General features: G+C 38.4%; 1 protein-coding gene across 1 annotated transcript; it reads left to right on the top strand.

The window, feature by feature from the left end:
• Window positions 1-2,997: 2,997 nt before the first annotated feature.
• LOC140240918 (ATP-dependent RNA helicase DHX58-like) lies at window positions 2,998-16,944 on the top strand. Its single transcript, XM_072320690.1, has 7 exons — window positions 2,998-4,051; window positions 5,482-6,132; window positions 9,915-10,088; window positions 10,933-11,116; window positions 12,144-12,267; window positions 15,092-15,332; window positions 16,748-16,944. Exons 1-7 carry the CDS (start codon window positions 3,091-3,093, stop codon window positions 16,942-16,944), a joined length of 2,532 nt encoding a protein of 843 aa, XP_072176791.1. The 5' UTR covers window positions 2,998-3,090.
• Window positions 16,945-17,528: the final 584 nt, after the last annotated feature.

The following is a 17,528-nucleotide window of genomic DNA, read 5'->3' as shown; positions in this document are numbered from 1 at the left end:
AAATTTTCTTGCATGTAAGTGCTGACTTAACAAGTGAACAGAGGAAAAAACTAATATTCTATACAAGCATTCCTAAGTTTGAGGCTGAAAAATGTTTAGAGGACTTTACTTATTTCTGGACGTACATGATGAAGCAATCGGAAAAGTACAGATATCATGAAGATGACCTGTCAGAGCTGTTTGAGGATTTGGAAGAGATTGGTGAACAACAGCTGGCAAAGGAAGCCAAGGAGATGTATGAGGGTAAGATTCCATTCCTATAAGAAAAGTGTGTAGTTGCAGACCAGGTAGAATGTCCTAAATTCATGTAAGGCTCAGAAACAAAATTGAACAGATTATAATTTTGGTACCTTTGCTAAAAAGAATGGACCTACATTGTATATAATGTTATTTGAGATAGACAGTCACAGTGGCTACCAAGCATTTTCCAGATTTTCATGGGTACAGATTATGAACAGTTAAATTTGCTCTATCTGCCTTGAGATTGAAACTGAAATTTTTGTAGTTTATAAAAGGTCCTGTTTACCTTTGGGAACAGTGATTTGAAAATAGTCCATATATTTTAATGCATATGTAGTTCTGATATACAGGTCACAAAGCATCCTATCATATAAAATTTTTGTGATAAAGCCTGAAATATATATTATAAGGAGATAGCTGTATTTTTCTCAATAAACCGTAACTGTAGATGGTTTAGTCTAGAAACTTTCTAAAATAACTATTGTCCACATTTTGTGTACTAAACAATACATACTTTGTCTTTAGACTAATACTTAAACTGCTAAAAAAACACACTTTCCCGCCTGTTTTATGACACCAAATTTTAGCATAATATAAAAGAAGACTTGCTCTTTCAGAAAATATGAAAAAACCAAGATGGGCTAGGTTGACACATTAAACTTATTTTCGGTCCTCGTGCAAAATCAGTGTGTGCTACTTTTAGTTCGTTTTGTGATGCACATTCACATATAATGCACTTTCTTTAAAGGTATGATTTACATAAAATGAGACAATTAATTACTAGTAATGCACTTTCCTCCGAGAACCAATATCATAAGATTCATATAATTCACATTGGCCTTGAATTCAGTGTGAGGAAGAGTGTTCCTCATTCATCTAGTGAGCATCAGTCACAGTTGAAAAAGCACTAACAGTTGGCTCACCGTCTGTGTAGCACGGACGCAAAAAGCATGTCTGTAAACCAGGGAGGTGGGAAAGTTTTTTACCTCTCCAGTGTATGAATCTTCTGTCAGTGCAGCAATAGTGATATAATGAAACCAAATCAACAACAGAATTGAATTTGCAGGCTTTTTTAATGATTTTTTTCTTAATGGTCTGTCGGGAGGGAAGAGCATTGGAGAGGAATGTCACATATTAATGTTTGTAATTGTCAAGGCTGCTGGTGACAACAACCAACCTCATTCACTTTATTGTTCATGATTTCTTTAAGCTTTGAAATTAAAAAAAAAAAAAATTATTTCTCCTTATCAACTTCAATGGATAATACACTGTGGCAGGCAGACAGTATGTAATGAATCCCAATAGCCTGCATAGAGTTAAGTTAGTACAGTAATGAGACCCAAAGATCATGTAGAACAATGGCAAAAGTGTGTGTTCTCGGTCTTACAGCTCTGTAAATTTTTCATAGGCACACATGTCAAAACTGCTTCACTTCAGTTCCAGCATACAAGGATATGCGGGGGATCATGTTGTGCTCAAACTCTGCCCAGAGGAGCTCTTCATGCATTTTCATGATTTATGTAAAAACAAATAATTATAGTCCCTCTGAATTTAAGAGAATTGTGTCTGGCCTCATAATGAGTTTTATTTTGTTACTGGGTTTACCATATCAACTACTGTATGATAGCTAATTACCTCTTGCCAAGTTAGTACATCTTATTTTTTATTGGGGAAGGTGGGCTATTTAAAATATAATGATAATAAAAAATCCTTATGTAGTGTAGTCCATGTAGTCCACTTTATGAAAAGATGTGAGGCCTGGTTAGATTTTTCTTCTTTTTTTTTTGTGGTTGTAACTAGTGTTTCTAGGTGGAGAGAGGTGCTGTGGGGAGGAATGTCACATGTTTACAAATGTCACAGAGTTAGTGAGGCCATCCAACCTCATTCATTGTATAGTTTATCATTACTCTTAGCTTTGATTCAGAAGTCTTTATTTATGGTAAATTAGAACTGTATATTTGTATAAATTATATGTTTACATATTGTATTGTTTCAAGATGTATTATACATAATGATAAACTCCCATATTATGCATGCCCAAAATGAGTATGCACTCATTTCTTTGACATTATAATGTATGATATTACATGTAATTGTATTACGCATGTAAGCATCAACTGTATGGAAAATTGTGAATGTAAGTTAAATCTTACTAAACTCGACTATATTTCTTGCCTGTCTGGTCAGAGGGCCGTGCTGCCATGCTTGTGAGATGTCGACTTATAAATGCACTGGGTATGCATATCTCTCATGATAGAAATAACTGATGTGGTGTCTTCCCGTTTTATTTCAGCATTCTTAGAATACAAGGCCAAAATGCACACACCAGAGGGCCAGAGTTCTCCACCATCAAGCTCCCAAGCACAGCCTCAAGGCATGCAAGCATCCCCATCACCAGGGAAGCAGCCAGAGGCGGGGGCATCACCATCAACAGCATCAACGGCCAAGTCTCCAGCTGTACTACCTCAGTTTGGTGATCAAGAGAAGTCTCCATCTCACACACAGGTTGCCAGCTGCAATGGACAAAGGGTTCTTACTCCCTCTGGGCAAACTCAAGACCAGCAGAGTCTGATCAGCAATCCATCTCCTCTACGCAGCAAGGAACCAGGAAGTGATGTAGCACCACAGAGCATACACCATTCAGTACTACCTCCTCACAGTGCTGAAGGATCTGGTGCTGGAAATGAGGGAAGTGTCTCTGAATCACGTTTACTGATATCAAAATCTCGACCTGTTGAAACCACTCCAACGCAGCAGCTTTCTGCCCAAATTAGTGTCTCTGCACCATCAAATCAAACATTGCCATTGCAGGTGCAGCCATCTTCCACCCTTGAACAAACGTTGGATGCCATGAAAAGTATGTCACTATCAGAAATGGAACTCTTGCTTGGAACCGATGAACGTGACAAGGTTCCTCGATCACCTTTGCATCAGGAGACAGAAATTGATGCTGAAAATCAGAATCATCCAATTTCAGGGCTCACTCCAGATGTAGTGAAGGATTCTGCTTCACTTGAACTCAGCAAATCCTCTGTTGTAGAACTTGATAGTGAGTTGCTGCATGGAGGTCACACTAGTAAACTTCAGTTTTTGACCCCAACCAAGGAGGTTTCAGCAAGATTTGGTGAGGATCTTGTTGGCAGCAGACTTGGTACAGATACAACAAAGGACTCAGAATCTCCAGGTCAAGCAGAGTCATTTGCAAATAGGGAAGAGATTATCTCAAAGCCAAAAGTGGAACTGAATTTTAATGCCACAGCCAAGGAGAGTACAAAGACTACACTTCGAGGGTACCAAAATGAACTTGCTGAACCAGGCATAAAGGGAGCGAGCTACATCATTTGTGCTCCCACTGGATCTGGAAAGACGATCACAGTGGCAAGTATTTGCTACAAACGAATGCTGAAAATGAAACAGGAAGGCCATGAAGAATACTTTAAAGCAATATTCATTGTACCAACCAGGCATTTGAAGAAGCAGCAGCGTGAAGCTTTCCAGGAGTTATTTGTGCCTGGAACTGTGGCTGCACTCATGCCAGGGGAGCAGTTCAGCAGTGTCTTCAATAGGGGCAATGTCAGAGTACTGATGATAACAGCGCAAGTCCTTGTTAATGCACTCATCCAAGGGCAGTTTCGTCTATCCGATGCTTCAATGATTGTGTTTGATGAATGTCATCACACAACTCTCAATCATCCCTACAATGAGATTATGAGGCAGTACTTGAAAGACAAGAAGGTGCTTCATGCCGAGAAAATTGCTGCTGGCAAATGGCAGGTGGGACAACCACAAAAAGGGCTTCCACAAGTCATCGGTGAGATGAATGCATGCATTGTGTACAAAATTATCATGAATTCCACTGGATGTTCAAGTTGGCTTTCATCAGTAGGGCAAAGTTGAAGTAAAGAACAATTAAAGTTTCATCAAATTTAGGCAAAAAGTAAGAAAGTTGTAGAATATTAATGTGCCATGTTTTGGAAGCAGTAATGCTTGTCACATTCACCATGCATATCAGAAAAGATGGTGGTGTTACCTTCCTTTGGCTTTATACATAAAATATAAAATCATTCCCTCTGTTAATAATATGGTACAGCAAACCTTCCCTATACAAATTCATTGATACTAACTGGTTTACCTCCTTAACAATTTGATGTGAATTCATGTCAAACTGAAGCAGTATGACTATAGCACCCAATGGACCAGGATGTCTCTTTTTCACATGCAATATCTGCCAAAGAACAGACCCTTCATTCACATAATGATGAAGCTCATTGATCTTGACCACTAGCAAGAGGTTATTTGTTTTACCCTTCCTACAACTACCTAATTAAACTACCACTGGATATGACCAGATGATGTTAAAGCTGAAAAATGTCATTTTCAGCCAAAGTTCACTGACCTTTGATATTAAGGGACTTTGCCCAATGTCTATTCAGCACATCGCCTCATGTAGCGGACCCAAGAAAAAGGGGGACAAAGACACAAGCAAATTGAAGGCACAAGGCCATGACCCTACTACACCTCCGCTGCAATGCATGTGACTGACTGATACCATTTATTTTTGTCCTACAAGGCATTGTAAATACATAACTTTTACTTATGCAGGCATATGAGAACTATGATTCCCATTATATTATCATCTTAAAATACCAAGAATAAGAACAAATTGATCAAAAGTTCTGATGTTTGTTATAGCAGCATTTTCTTGATGAATTTTCTTTGTCCTTAGTTAAGCTACTCTTGTAAGTTCAAATATCATTCTTATCTCTATCGTTTTTTCATTATGAATGGCATTGATAGATTGATAGATATGATAGATTGATATTGCATTGATAGATTGATAGATATGATAGATTGATATTGCAGATACCCCAAATCAAAACAAAAGTTACCTTAGGTGACCGATCATTTTCTTGTGCAGCCCCTAGGTTGTGGAATAGATTACCATTAGACATTCGGAAATGTCAGACTTTAGACAGTTTTAAATTAAAAGTGAAAACTTTTTTGTTTTAGCATGGGCCTATTTCTTTTTGTACTTCCCATGCAGCATTGTGCAACATAGGAATTTAAGAGCTCTTGAAGCGCAGTAGAATATATAGACATAGTTTCTGCGCTTAATAAATGATTTATTATTATTATTATTATTATTATTATTATTATTATTATTATTATTATTATTATTATTATTATTATTATTATTGGTGAAATCAATTCACTGATATGTAACCTTTCCAATCTTCCCAGGTCTTACTGCTTCTGTTGGTACTGGTACTTCGGATGATGCCCACAGTCACATTGTCACCTTGTGTGCAAACCTGGATTGTTTGGGGGTGAAGGTTGTCGAAAAGCCAGAGAATATTGAAGAACTCAAGGAAAAGAACAAGCCTCCTGAAGCAGACCAAATAGTTGCAACTCCAAAAAAGGATGAGACAGATATCAGCAGACGTTTCGTACAACTCCTGAAGGAAACTATGGAAGATATTGAAAAACATCTACTTTCCAAATACTTGAGCATGGACATTGGAAATGACCAGACGTCACCCAAAGGGACTCAGGACTATGAATGCTGGATAGCCACTATACGATCCGAGGCAGAAGGTCACAATGAAGACCTTTATGCCTGTGCAGCATACCTCTTCCACCTCAACCTTGCTCTCATGGTCTATGAGGACTTACGGGCCACAGATGCCGTCCAAGCAGTTGAAACATTCAAGTTATCGACAAGGTCTAGCATTGATGTTACAACGACTGGAAGAAACTGCCGCCTCATCTATGAGAAAAATTTGCCAGAGTTGAGGGAGCTAGCAGAGAGGGATGATCCTTTGGGTAACCCAAAACTCCTCTGCCTGCAAGAACTCATCAAGCGTGTCTTCCAAAAAGAACCAAAGTCCAAAGGTATGGCTCCTACACATGTCCTTCATAAAAGAGTTATCCTGAGGATTACAATTCACAGTGTATTACATAGGTAAAGATATCATTTCAATATTTTGATAAAAGTTTTGCATAAGGATGGCAAAAGGTGGGGGGGGGGGGGACAAAGGAAAAACAAGCACTATGATGCAATGACCAAATGTGATACATTGTACATATGAATGCATGCATATGAACATAACTGTATAAAAGGTTTCATTTATGATCAGTGCAAAAATTACAGTGCAAAAGTGATCAAAATTGGAGAAGAAATAAGGAAGTTATGACATTCTAAAATTTAGAAATTTGTCGGAAAACAGAGGGTGCAGTTTATACACCCTTACAGCCAACGGCGTAAATCCGTACTGAGGAGTGGGGGGGATGGTCACCATCACCACGATTACAAGCCCATAACTTGGGGGGGGGGGGGGAAGGGAAGCTTGGTGAACCCCCGGGCGCAACTGCTGTCAATCACTGGCAGCAACATCAGGAGAATGACATAGTGGTTAAATGCGAGCGAGCGGAGCGAGCGAGCTTGAAAATTTTTGACATTTTACAGTCCAAAGACTGCCGTTTGTGGCTGTATTTTTTCGCTTTGGAAATTAAGGGGGGGGGGCACACCGGGCGCAACTCCTGGCAATTACTGGCAGCAACATCAGGAAAATGGCATAACGATTAAATGCGAGCGAGCGAAGCGAGTGAGCTTGAAAATTTTGATATTTTACAGTCTAAAAAACTGTCCTTTGTGGCTGTATTTTTTTGGAAATTAAGGGGGGCGCACCGGGCATAAACTGCTGGCAATTACTGGCAGCAACATCATGAGAATGGCATAATGATTAAATGCGAGGGAGCGAAGCGAGTAAGCTTGAAAATTTTGACATTTTACAGTCTAAAAAACTGTCGTTTGTGGCTGTATTTTTTCGCTTTGGAAATTCAGGGGGCGCACTGGGCGAAAACTACTGGCAATTACTGGCAGCAGCATCAGGAGGATGGCATAATGGTTAAATGCGAGCGAGCGAAGCGATCGAGCTTCAAAATTTTGACATTTTGCAGTCCCAAAACAGCTGCTTGTAGTTATATTTTTCGCTTTGGAAATTAAGGGGGGGGGGGGCGCACCGGGCGAAAACTGCTGGCAATTACTGGCAGCAACACAAGGAGAATGGCATAGCGGTTAAATGCGAGCAAGCGGAGCGAGCAAGCTTTAAAATTTTGACATTTTACACTCCAAAAACTGCTGTTTGTAGCTATATTTTTCGCTTTTGTTTGTCCCACTTTTATGGGGGAACCACCCCCCCCATCGACGCCTCTTCATAATATGAGGGTGCTTTTGTTAAAGGACAAGTTCACCTTCATAAACATAAGGATTGAGAGAATGCAGCAATATTAGTAGAACACATCAGTGAAAGTTTGAGGAAAATTGGACAATTGATGCAAAAGTTTTGAATTTTGTAAATTTTTGTGTTGGAACCGCTGGATGAGGAGACTACTACAGCTTGTGAGTCATATGCGTACAACAGTATAAAGAAAATGTAAAGAAAATTCAACATATTTTCACTTTTTTCGCATAATAAAAGAGCACTTGACTTGCCTCTTTCTAAAGGCAGGGGGAATGATATTACCCCTAACATATATCGGTAACGAGTCAAGGGAATGTGTACTTTTTTGAAAAGATGAAATTTTGTGAAATTCTCTTTGTATTTTCCTTATATTGTTGTACGCATGTGACATCTAAGTTATTCATACAATGCAGTAGTCTTCTCATCCAGTGGTTACTGCATTAAAACTTCAAAAATTCATAACTTTTGAACGGATTGTCTGATTTTCCTCAAACTTTCAATGATGTGTTCTGCTAGTATTGTTACATTCTCTCAATCCTTATGTTTATGAAGGTGAACTTGTCCTTTAAGTGAAAGATCTGCTCCACACTCTTTGATAAATTAGGGAAATATACGTCAATATCAAAAAAGTGTACAAAGTTTATCGAAAGGATCCTGTATAGCAGAGCATTTGCATGTTTATGATTGCAATACAACGATCTGGTGCATAATTCTGGCGATATTTGGACAATATTTTCCATTAAGAAAGTTCGAGATTTGTCCTCATCTCGGGAATTGCTTGGGGGATAAATGATTTGTCTGCCTAAACACATCCGTATAGGGGCGGGGCAAATGCCCCTTTGCCCCCCCCCCCCCCCCCCCCCAATAGATTCGACGCCCCTGATCTTCCCTGGGTATGCCCATAGATGTATCCTGACTGAGTCATCAGTCACTGTCGTTTCTCAATAATGATTCAGGAAATGGAGGGGGTTCAATTATGGCGATATATTTTTTGTTATTGTTTGTTTGTTTTCGTACATATTTTGCAGATGGTCCCCAGTTACTCGCGTCATAGGATGTTTACAGTTAGGCCTATACTATTTGACGTTGTCAACGTCTGAGCCATACCTCGCAGTGTATGTTGATGTTACTTTCTTCGCGAGCGAGCGAAGCGAGCGAGCGCCTGAGAAAATTGTGTATACATTTTCCTACAAGATAGCATATATTGTTCAGCTCTGTTACCTGTCTGAAGGCCGGCATACAAACGTCATGCCATATGCCAAAATTGATACATATCACATTTCTGCTTCCTCCATTTTTTTCCTAAAAATTCAGGGGGGATGATTGTACAGGCCATCCCCCACTCCTCCATTTCAGGGGGGATATATCCCCCCCATCCCCCCCCCCCCCCCCGGGATTTACGCCCATGCTTACAGCCAATACCTACTGCATGTCTGCAATTACTGCTTGTAGTGTGCAGACAATGTACCTTAGGTGCATCGAATATCACAAAGAAAAAAAAAGAATGTCAAACTAAAAATCAAGCTTATTTATTGCTTTAACTATTTCATCTCCTGCCTGTATTACTCCTCTGAATTATCCCTCACTGCCTGATAGAATAATAATTAATGTCAAACTGAAAATTAAATCTTGCTTTAAATATTTCTCCCCTTTTTCTATATTGCTTTTCTGACTTAAAAGAACAACAAATAAACCCCAAAACAGCCAAAGGAGTGCGGCATTGCCAAACAAATAAAATATTACAAACAACCAAATAATGGAGAACAAACCCTTCTATTTTGTTTATTTTCTCTTACTCAGTAATATGTAGGCCTACACCGAATGTTGGTGAAATAATTTCCTTTTCATTAGGCACGATTCTTTTGTATATTTCCTTTTTGCTATGGTACAAAAATCAAGACATTTTCTCCTCTAAACATTTAACTGAATTCAAGCAACATGACGCAGCATCTCCGCCTGTTGCAAGGCAGTATCTGTGCTTGTCAGCGGGCTGTCATTTTTTATTTCTTCTCCCCCGATGGCCGAAAAAAAAGGGGGGGGGGTGCAGTTAAATGCACGGATGTGAATACACCATTATTTATGGTAATTTGAAATTATTGGAGAGAATAACATTCTTGTCTAATTATATTGACTGTAAGATGTCATAATGGGCAACTTTATGCGTCCCAAGGAATGAGCTCTGATATTGTTTGTTTGTTTTTTCTTTTATGAAGAAACAATAAGGCCAAATGCCCGCATCTCTACTGCTTTTGGATGTGCTTTTCTATGAAAGTGGTTTCTCTATTTTTTTTTTTTTTTGTATATGATTTAATGTTAAAGAGAAAGAGCTAGAAACAGAGATGTCTATATTTGGATAAAATTGTTACATATTGACAGACTATAACTGCCAAGTAATTGACAGTGAACATTTTGTCATTTATGCATGTGTAGCGATCGTATTAGCACGGACCAGGTTTGCTACATTGGCCCTCCTTGAATTCATTAAAGAAAGCCAAGATCTTCAAGAAATAGTTCGTCCAGTTCGTATTGTTGGACAGAGCAAGGAGGTTGATGCAGGACAGACTGAGGCCAAGCAGGAAGCAGCTCTTGACCGCTTCAGAGATGGTCAGTACCCTAAACACATGCCTTTGAGTAATTACGTTCAGACCGATCCGTACATATGAACACCAAGAATATTGGCCAGGATGAATTCAGCAAGTTATTGAATCAAGCAGTGCATGTAAAATATTGTGAGATTTTGAAGAAATGTGGCATGCTTAAGTGCATCTCCACTCCAGTTTCAAATTATCATTTTTTTTTTTTTTTTTTTTTTTTTTTTTGGGGGGGGGGGTGGGGCCAGCATATGTGGCAGGAATTATGTTCAGGGGTAGGGGTTAAAATGCTAGGTTGGTAACGGGTACATGTGGTATACAAATGGGGATAAGGTTACCATGGAACAAATCAGTGTAACTTTTCATCTTCTCTGCCGATGGTTCTATGAGGACTATGACAATACAACAGCAGCAACTAGTTAAGGGTAAAGAGTGATGACATTGCATAGAACTCCAAAAGAAATAGTTATGTTGCATTTGATGGTATACCTGGAAGGGACATATCGCAGTTGGGTTTCACCAAAAGTAATTTCATCTTTGATCCTAGGGGGTGAATTTCAAACTCTCTTCTGAGAATTTTTATTTTTAGACCAAAATTAAATACCAAATTACTGAACTATTGTTATTTGTCAGTGGTGAATTATTCACTCACTTCACTGCAATCATGTGATGTTCTGTATCCATGTTAGTAGATGGCAGGCTCAAAAAAAAAAAAGAAACAAGACTAAATGTAGTGTAATATTAATCATTTGCAACAAAGCTAGCACAGTCTTGCTATGTGTGTGTCACTGACACTTAACTTGGACTGCTAGATGTTTCTTTCAACTTTCTGTTTGTTTGGTTTTTTTCTTTGACAGATAATGAGGACCACCCAGACAGAGCAAACCTTCTCGTTGCGACTGACATCGTGCAAGAAGGTCTCAACATTCCTGCCTGCAATGCCATCATTCGCTACAACTTTGTCAGCAATGAGATTGGTACAGTGCAGTCCAAGGGCAGGGCAAGAGCAGACAAGTCCATGTGCTTTTTGATTGTAGAAAGGCAAGTTACACTTGATTCTAGCTCTTGGAGAACATTGCTTTCAAAACGGCTAACCCTGAACGTATGCCATTTCATGGGTAGACATAATGCCTTTTTATGTACAGTTATTGTGTCATGCCTCTTGATTTTGACAGACTTTTTCTTGCATGCATGACTGATTTTAATGTGATGTTACCCCAGAAATCCAAGTTTGCTTGTGGAGATCTATCGCTGGAGTTAACTTCTACTGATTGTCTAAAGTCTATAAATAACTGTGGCTCTGGAAGACATGCACCTTTGCACTAGTAAGAAATTATCTGGATATACTTCAGGGTTTAGCCATGCTGTGTGTTTCCCACTGAGTTTAGTTTCTCATTTATATGATGTAGAAAGAAGGACATTATGGGAGTACTTTGGCTGTGGTATTGACGGTTCAATTAACAAATTCCCATCAACACAAGTATGAGATACCATTGATATCAATATCTGTGAAGGAGCACAGGATTCATACAGGTTATATTTGTAGAATTGCAAAAGATCTGTCAAGGACATATCTGCATTATTGTATTTTTTGGTCGAGAGTGTATCTGAGCTATAGTTGGAAAGAATTGAGCATTACCTGTAAAGTAATGTACATGTAGTTCAAGATAAACCCTTACTTTATGCATAAACTTACTGACACAATTCCAAATGGTATCATTGTGTATACTTATCTCAAAAACTTTGTTTGCTTTTGAAGTGGAGCAGTATCAGAAACTAAAGGAATCTTTACCAGTTTCCCAATGATGACTGCATATGAATCTTAATCATGGTAAAGATAACCTTTCATGGATAACATGTCCATTTTGCTCCTTGATGACCAACAATGGACCTGATCTCAGAATCCTGTGAGCTGAGCCCCAGGCACTGACTGCCAGGAGCCTCGGTGTCACTTCGACTGTTTTGAAAAAGTTGTCAGAAAATTACCAAAAAAAAAAAAGAAGAAGAAGAAGGGAAATAGCATAATTAGAACAAGAATGAAAACAACTTCTTGGTTCTCTCTCAACAGTGGTTCTCTAAATCAGAGACGAGAATACAAGAACCGAGAAAGGATAATAAAAATGGATGAGGCCATCAAGCAAGCAAACGAGATGGATCCCAAGGAATGGCGCAGGCAGTTAGCACTGAGACAAGTAAGTTTTTTGCTTCATTACCATCACTCATGTTTGAAATCCACAGCTTTTTCCCGGCCACCCTCAAACTGAAGTTCAATATTTTCCCAAAATCTGTGTAATGCCTAAAGTTATTTTCTTTAAACCTAACATATATACTTGTATTGAAAGATAAAGACTCTCTAGGGAAAGGGTGGGGCCGTGGGGTCAAAGATCAAGTGAAAATGCTAAGATTTCTTCTTTTTTTTTTCCACATCTCGGAAATGGCTCAACGTATCTTCACATACATGTACAGCCTGACGTTGATTTTCTGTGAAATTTTGGGTCATGGGGTCAGAGGTCAGGTTAAAATGTTAAAATTATAGTGTTTAATGCTGAAATTATACTTTTTTATGCCTCCACCACGAAGTGTCACTGGAGGGATTATGTTTTCGGGTTGTCCGTCTGTCATTCTGTCTTTCATCCTTCTGTCCTTCCGTCCTTCCATCCAAAATCGATTTTGTGGACAGCATAACTTAACTGTTACAGGTATCCAAATAGAATTTAGTATATGTGTGTATGAGTGGATGAAGCTGTGTGTCATAAATGACTGCCATGAGTTCACGGCCAATTTCTGCAAAGTAGGTATGTAGTACTACGCAACTCAACACAGGTCTGGTGTGAAAGTCAATAATAGTGTATACATCATTACCAGATAAAGATTCACTAAAGAAATATTTGATCATAAGGGTTAAAGGTCAAGGACAAAGGGCAATTCTGTTGTTTAATGCTGAAATTACCCCCACGTTTTGTGCACCATACCAAGGAATACATAAAGTGTCATTACTTTGGGTCCCCCCCCCCCTTTTTTTTTTTTTTTTTTTTTTTTTTACCCCGGAAGTATGTAAGTGGCACTAAAAAGAAATAGAGATCTTGAAGTGTGAGCGCGGTAAGGTTATGTTTTGCGCTGTTTTAAGACCCTTTTTTTTGTCCCCGCCGAACGAGTTCGAGCAGGGGACTATGAAACGGGCTCCGTACGTGTGTGTGTCCGTGTGTCCGTCCGTCCGTCCGTCCGTCCGTCCGTCCGTCCGTGTGTCCGTCCGTGTGTGATCAAAATGTTCAAAATGCTACTCCTTCGCCATTTCTAACCCGAGTTTGATTCTGTTTGCTTTATATGATAGCACTACATGGGAGCTTTGAAACTTCTATACAGAATTTCAGTTGTGACCTTTGACCTTGACCTTTGACCTATATTGTACATTTTGCTTCAAAATGCTACTCCTTCGCCATTTCTAACCCGATTTTGATTCCGTTTGCCTTATATGATGGCACTAGGTGAGGGCTTCAAAACTTCTACACAGAATTTTGACCTTTGACTTCTTTGACCTTTGACCTTGATTTTTGACCTATATTGTACATTGCCTACAAAATGCTACTCCTTCGCCATTTGTAACCCGATTTTGATTCCGTTTGCTTTATGTGATGGCACTAGGTGAGGGCTTCAAAACTTCTACACAGAATTTTGACCTTTGACTTCTTTGACCTTTGACCTTGATTTTTGACCTGTATTGTACATTTTCCTACCAAATGCTACTCCCTCGCCATTTCTAACCCGATTTCGATTCCGTTTGCTTTATGTGATGGCACTAGGTGAGGGCTTCAAAACTTCTACACAGAATTTTGACCTTTGACTTCTTTGACCTTTGACCTTGATTTTTTTACCTATATTGTACATTGGCTACAAAATGCTACTCCTTCGCCATTTCTAACCCGATTTCGATTCCGTTTGCTTTATGTGATGGCACTAGGTGAGGGCTTCAAAACTTCTACATAGAATTTTGACCTTTGACCCTCATCTTTTTACCTATATTGTACATTTTGCTACTGAATGCTACTTCCGGCGGGGACATATATTACGCACCGCGTAATTTCTACTTTTCCTTGTTTTTTTTTTTTTTCTTTTTTGCTTGCTTGTCAGCTGACCCAGAAGTGGAAGGGGAAAGATATAAATTATACACATGCATTACTGCACAATGATTCTGTGAGGAAGGGTTCCATGGGGTCGAAGGTTATTAGTGATCATGTTAATATGTGATTATTTTGATTATATCATATTTAAAAAAAAACCACTCAACCCATGTGGGGTTGTGCCACAAACTTTCAAACATGCCATTTCTGTTTTTAGCCAATCATATGAAAATGTCATCTCACTCTGTTAAACTGCACTACAGACCTACTGGGAGAATAGTGTGATATGTCAGAGGTATAGGCCTACCAGTAGTAATAATGATATTTTCTCTTTTTTTCTTCTTCTTCCTCTTCTTATTTTCCTTTTTATAGATGATGTTTTTGCACATTGTTTTTGTGCATTTTGATACTTGTGCATTGTTTTGCTTACTTTCTCCTCTAGTTTTTAGTCATAAAATGAGAACAGTATTGCCATTGCCGTTATTGCTAGGTTGTCAATACATTATCTATTTGAAGACAACATAATTGATTCGAATTAGGGGATATTTGCTGTGAAAAATGTTACGGAGAGTCCATAATGATATTGATTGGCTGTTGCATTTCTGTGGACATTGTAAAATCATCAATAGTTCAAATGTCAGTAGGATAGCATTTTGCCAAAATATTTCAAAATTTTCTCATTGTACATTTGATTTGTTAAATGAACCACAAAGCAACATTCATGGACTATTCTATTAAGTTATGGCATATCTTTGCAAGTTTAGCATCTGGATATGATTATTCACCACTTTGTGCAATGATGTTTAGTCTTGTTCAGAGACTGTAACAGGTTCTTATTCTGCATGCAAGCATGAGAGGAAGACAAAAATACCTATATTGGTGAATTCTCTGTTCTCAGCTGACTATCATCCAGCATGTGGAAGAGAAGGAGGCAAAGACCCAGGCCCACAAGTCTACTCATAATGCATCTAACGTCAAAGTCTTGTGCAATAGGGCAGACTGCAGGGCCTTTGTTTGCCATGCAAAGGACATTGAGCGCAGACTGTCCAACTATACCTGTCTTGATGGCACCATCTCGGAACGTACCAGGATCAGGAGATTCAATATTCCCAGAGAATTCAGAGAGTCAAGAACAGTCGGTGAGTGCACTAAAGCAGTTGTAAACATCTATGCATTCGTCCCAATTGTAGGGAAGTACAGTAAGACATATCAGTAGGCTCTTTTCTTTTCACACCATATGTACACTTATGAATGGAGACTGATGTACAAAAAAAGTAAGTCGTATACCCCATCTTAATATAACTTTATACGCTTTGACTCTAGCTTTAGAGCTAGAGTTATCTAACATGGCCTGAAACTGGCACTAATGGGCAGGTAGTGATTCTTATAGCATTATCATTTTGATGGTGATGGTTCCTCTATGTATCTCAAATAAAATGTCTTCAGTTTTACATTTTCTTAAATAGCTTTTTCCCACCTGACTCCTGTAAAGATATATCATGAAGAATATAATGTAATTGACTATCATCCACTCTTTAACATATTTGATTGAAGAAAAATCTGAGTTAGGTCTTGACATAGAGCCAAGAATGTAATGATACTGGAAATGCTTATCATTCAGATAATTCAGTATTCATTCTACAAGCTGTCATTTTCCATTGGATGATATGTCATATATATGTCTCTCATATGACTGCATTCCTGAATATTTCCATGGGCACTGCTGGAATAAAATTGAATTAAATGGACAGAATATTAAAAGATTCATAAGAATTTGATATAAAATGAAAAACAAGATATCTGTTGCAAATACATACAGTGTAAGCTACAATGGATGTCTGCCTTACAGTCATGTTACTGGTTTATATAGATATGTTAAAGAATATCATAAATTTAGCAACTTACTCAATAAAAGATATTATTACAGTGTCATTAGAGCTTTACAAGTGTGTGATGTCATCACACTAATGTAATGCTCCATGTGGATGACACGCTTCATTTTCTTTTTTACTTTCTTACAAAAAAAGGAAGTTTAGTAAAAATGTGCAGGTCAGTGGGAAAATTTTTAGGTATTTGCATTATCAACTCCTAATTTCAGTAGTGTTGTTACTTTGACCGACATGAAAGTGTGAAAACTCTGAATTTCCTTTAAATTCTTACTTTATATGATGTAAGACATTAGTATTTTATTCATTTGTATTTACTTTATTCAATGTCAATTTGAACATGATTTGAAACTTTGCAATTGCTATGGACACCACACTTTTTAAGAACCAAGGGGAAGTGTCATTTAAAAAAAAAAAAGCAGAAGAATGTTTTACACTTGCTTGAACTGTTGAAAGTCTATTTCCTGCCTGTTACTCATACAGTAATACAACTGTACAGGCATTTATTTGAAAACAGCACAGGACTGTCTTATAGCAGTGGTGTAGCAGTTTGCAACCATATGCGAGTCCTTGAAATTGACAATGACAGATGGTACCATGTCATCTTGCAGCCTGAAACTTACCTATTACATTTATTTGGCCTTCTGTGTTGTTTGAACCCAATGTAGGGTCAGTACACTGCGGGGAATGTGGCAATCAGTTGGGTCAAGCCATTGAGTTTCTTCGAGGAGGAGTTTACAAACCAGGCCACAACCTGTTGCTGAAAAGTCTTCTGTTTCAATACCAGCTGGAGGACGGAAGTCTGGAAGAAAAGACCTTCAACAAGTGGAAGAAGGTTGACTTTGAGATTGCTTCAGAACAATGAAGTGATTCTAGGTGGGGTTGCCCTGCAGTGAATTTATTGTATACGCAGCCAACTGTTCAGTAGTGCATCTCATTCAATTATTATGCCTGCATGAGGCATCAATGGTAATTCTTGTTGGAAGATAAAATGTAAAGTTTTACTGTAAAACAAGATATTTTCGCCGCATGAAATTTTCGCCAATTGGAGCTCAAGGCCTTTGTCGCGGCATGAAAGTTGCCTCTAACATTCAATGCATATAGTGTAGACAAGAACTTTCACATGCATTTTAATTTTGCGAATCTTGGCTCTTGCAAAATTCGCAAAATTAAAATGCATGCGAACCTTCCTCGTTTTACAGTATCTACTTCCTTCAACTTAATATCATTCTCAATAGATTTTGAACATGACACACCCAGTTTCCCATAAGTAATGGGTGAAATAATAACTTCAGATGGGCATCCTTGAAATGTCCATTGCATTGCCAAGTGGTATTACATTAGTTCATGGAATGTCATACATGAAGTTTAATTGCTTTGAAGGTGTCAATGGTTTGTAGAAATAATGAGATTACACTTGCTTGATACAATGAGTGGCACTACCAATAT

Source organism: Diadema setosum, chromosome 17, assembly GCF_964275005.1.
Source record: "Diadema setosum chromosome 17, eeDiaSeto1, whole genome shotgun sequence".
Taxonomy (NCBI): Eukaryota; Metazoa; Echinodermata; class Echinoidea; order Diadematoida; family Diadematidae; genus Diadema; species Diadema setosum.
The sequence above is the reverse complement of the archived record's forward strand: the minus strand, read 5'-3'. Positions and strand labels throughout refer to the sequence as shown.

Bases quoted from the DNA above. Each gene is read 5' to 3' on its own strand.
- LOC140240918 (XM_072320690.1), top strand. From the start codon at position 3,091: ATGAAAAGTATGTCACTATCAGAAATGGAACTCTTGCTTGGAACCGAT. The intron at 11,117-12,143 runs GCAAGTTACACT...CTCTCTCAACAG, and splicing joins TGCTTTTTGATTGTAGAAAG to TGGTTCTCTAAATCAGAGAC. The intron at 15,333-16,747 runs GTGAGTGCACTA...AACCCAATGTAG, and splicing joins CAGAGAGTCAAGAACAGTCG to GGTCAGTACACTGCGGGGAA.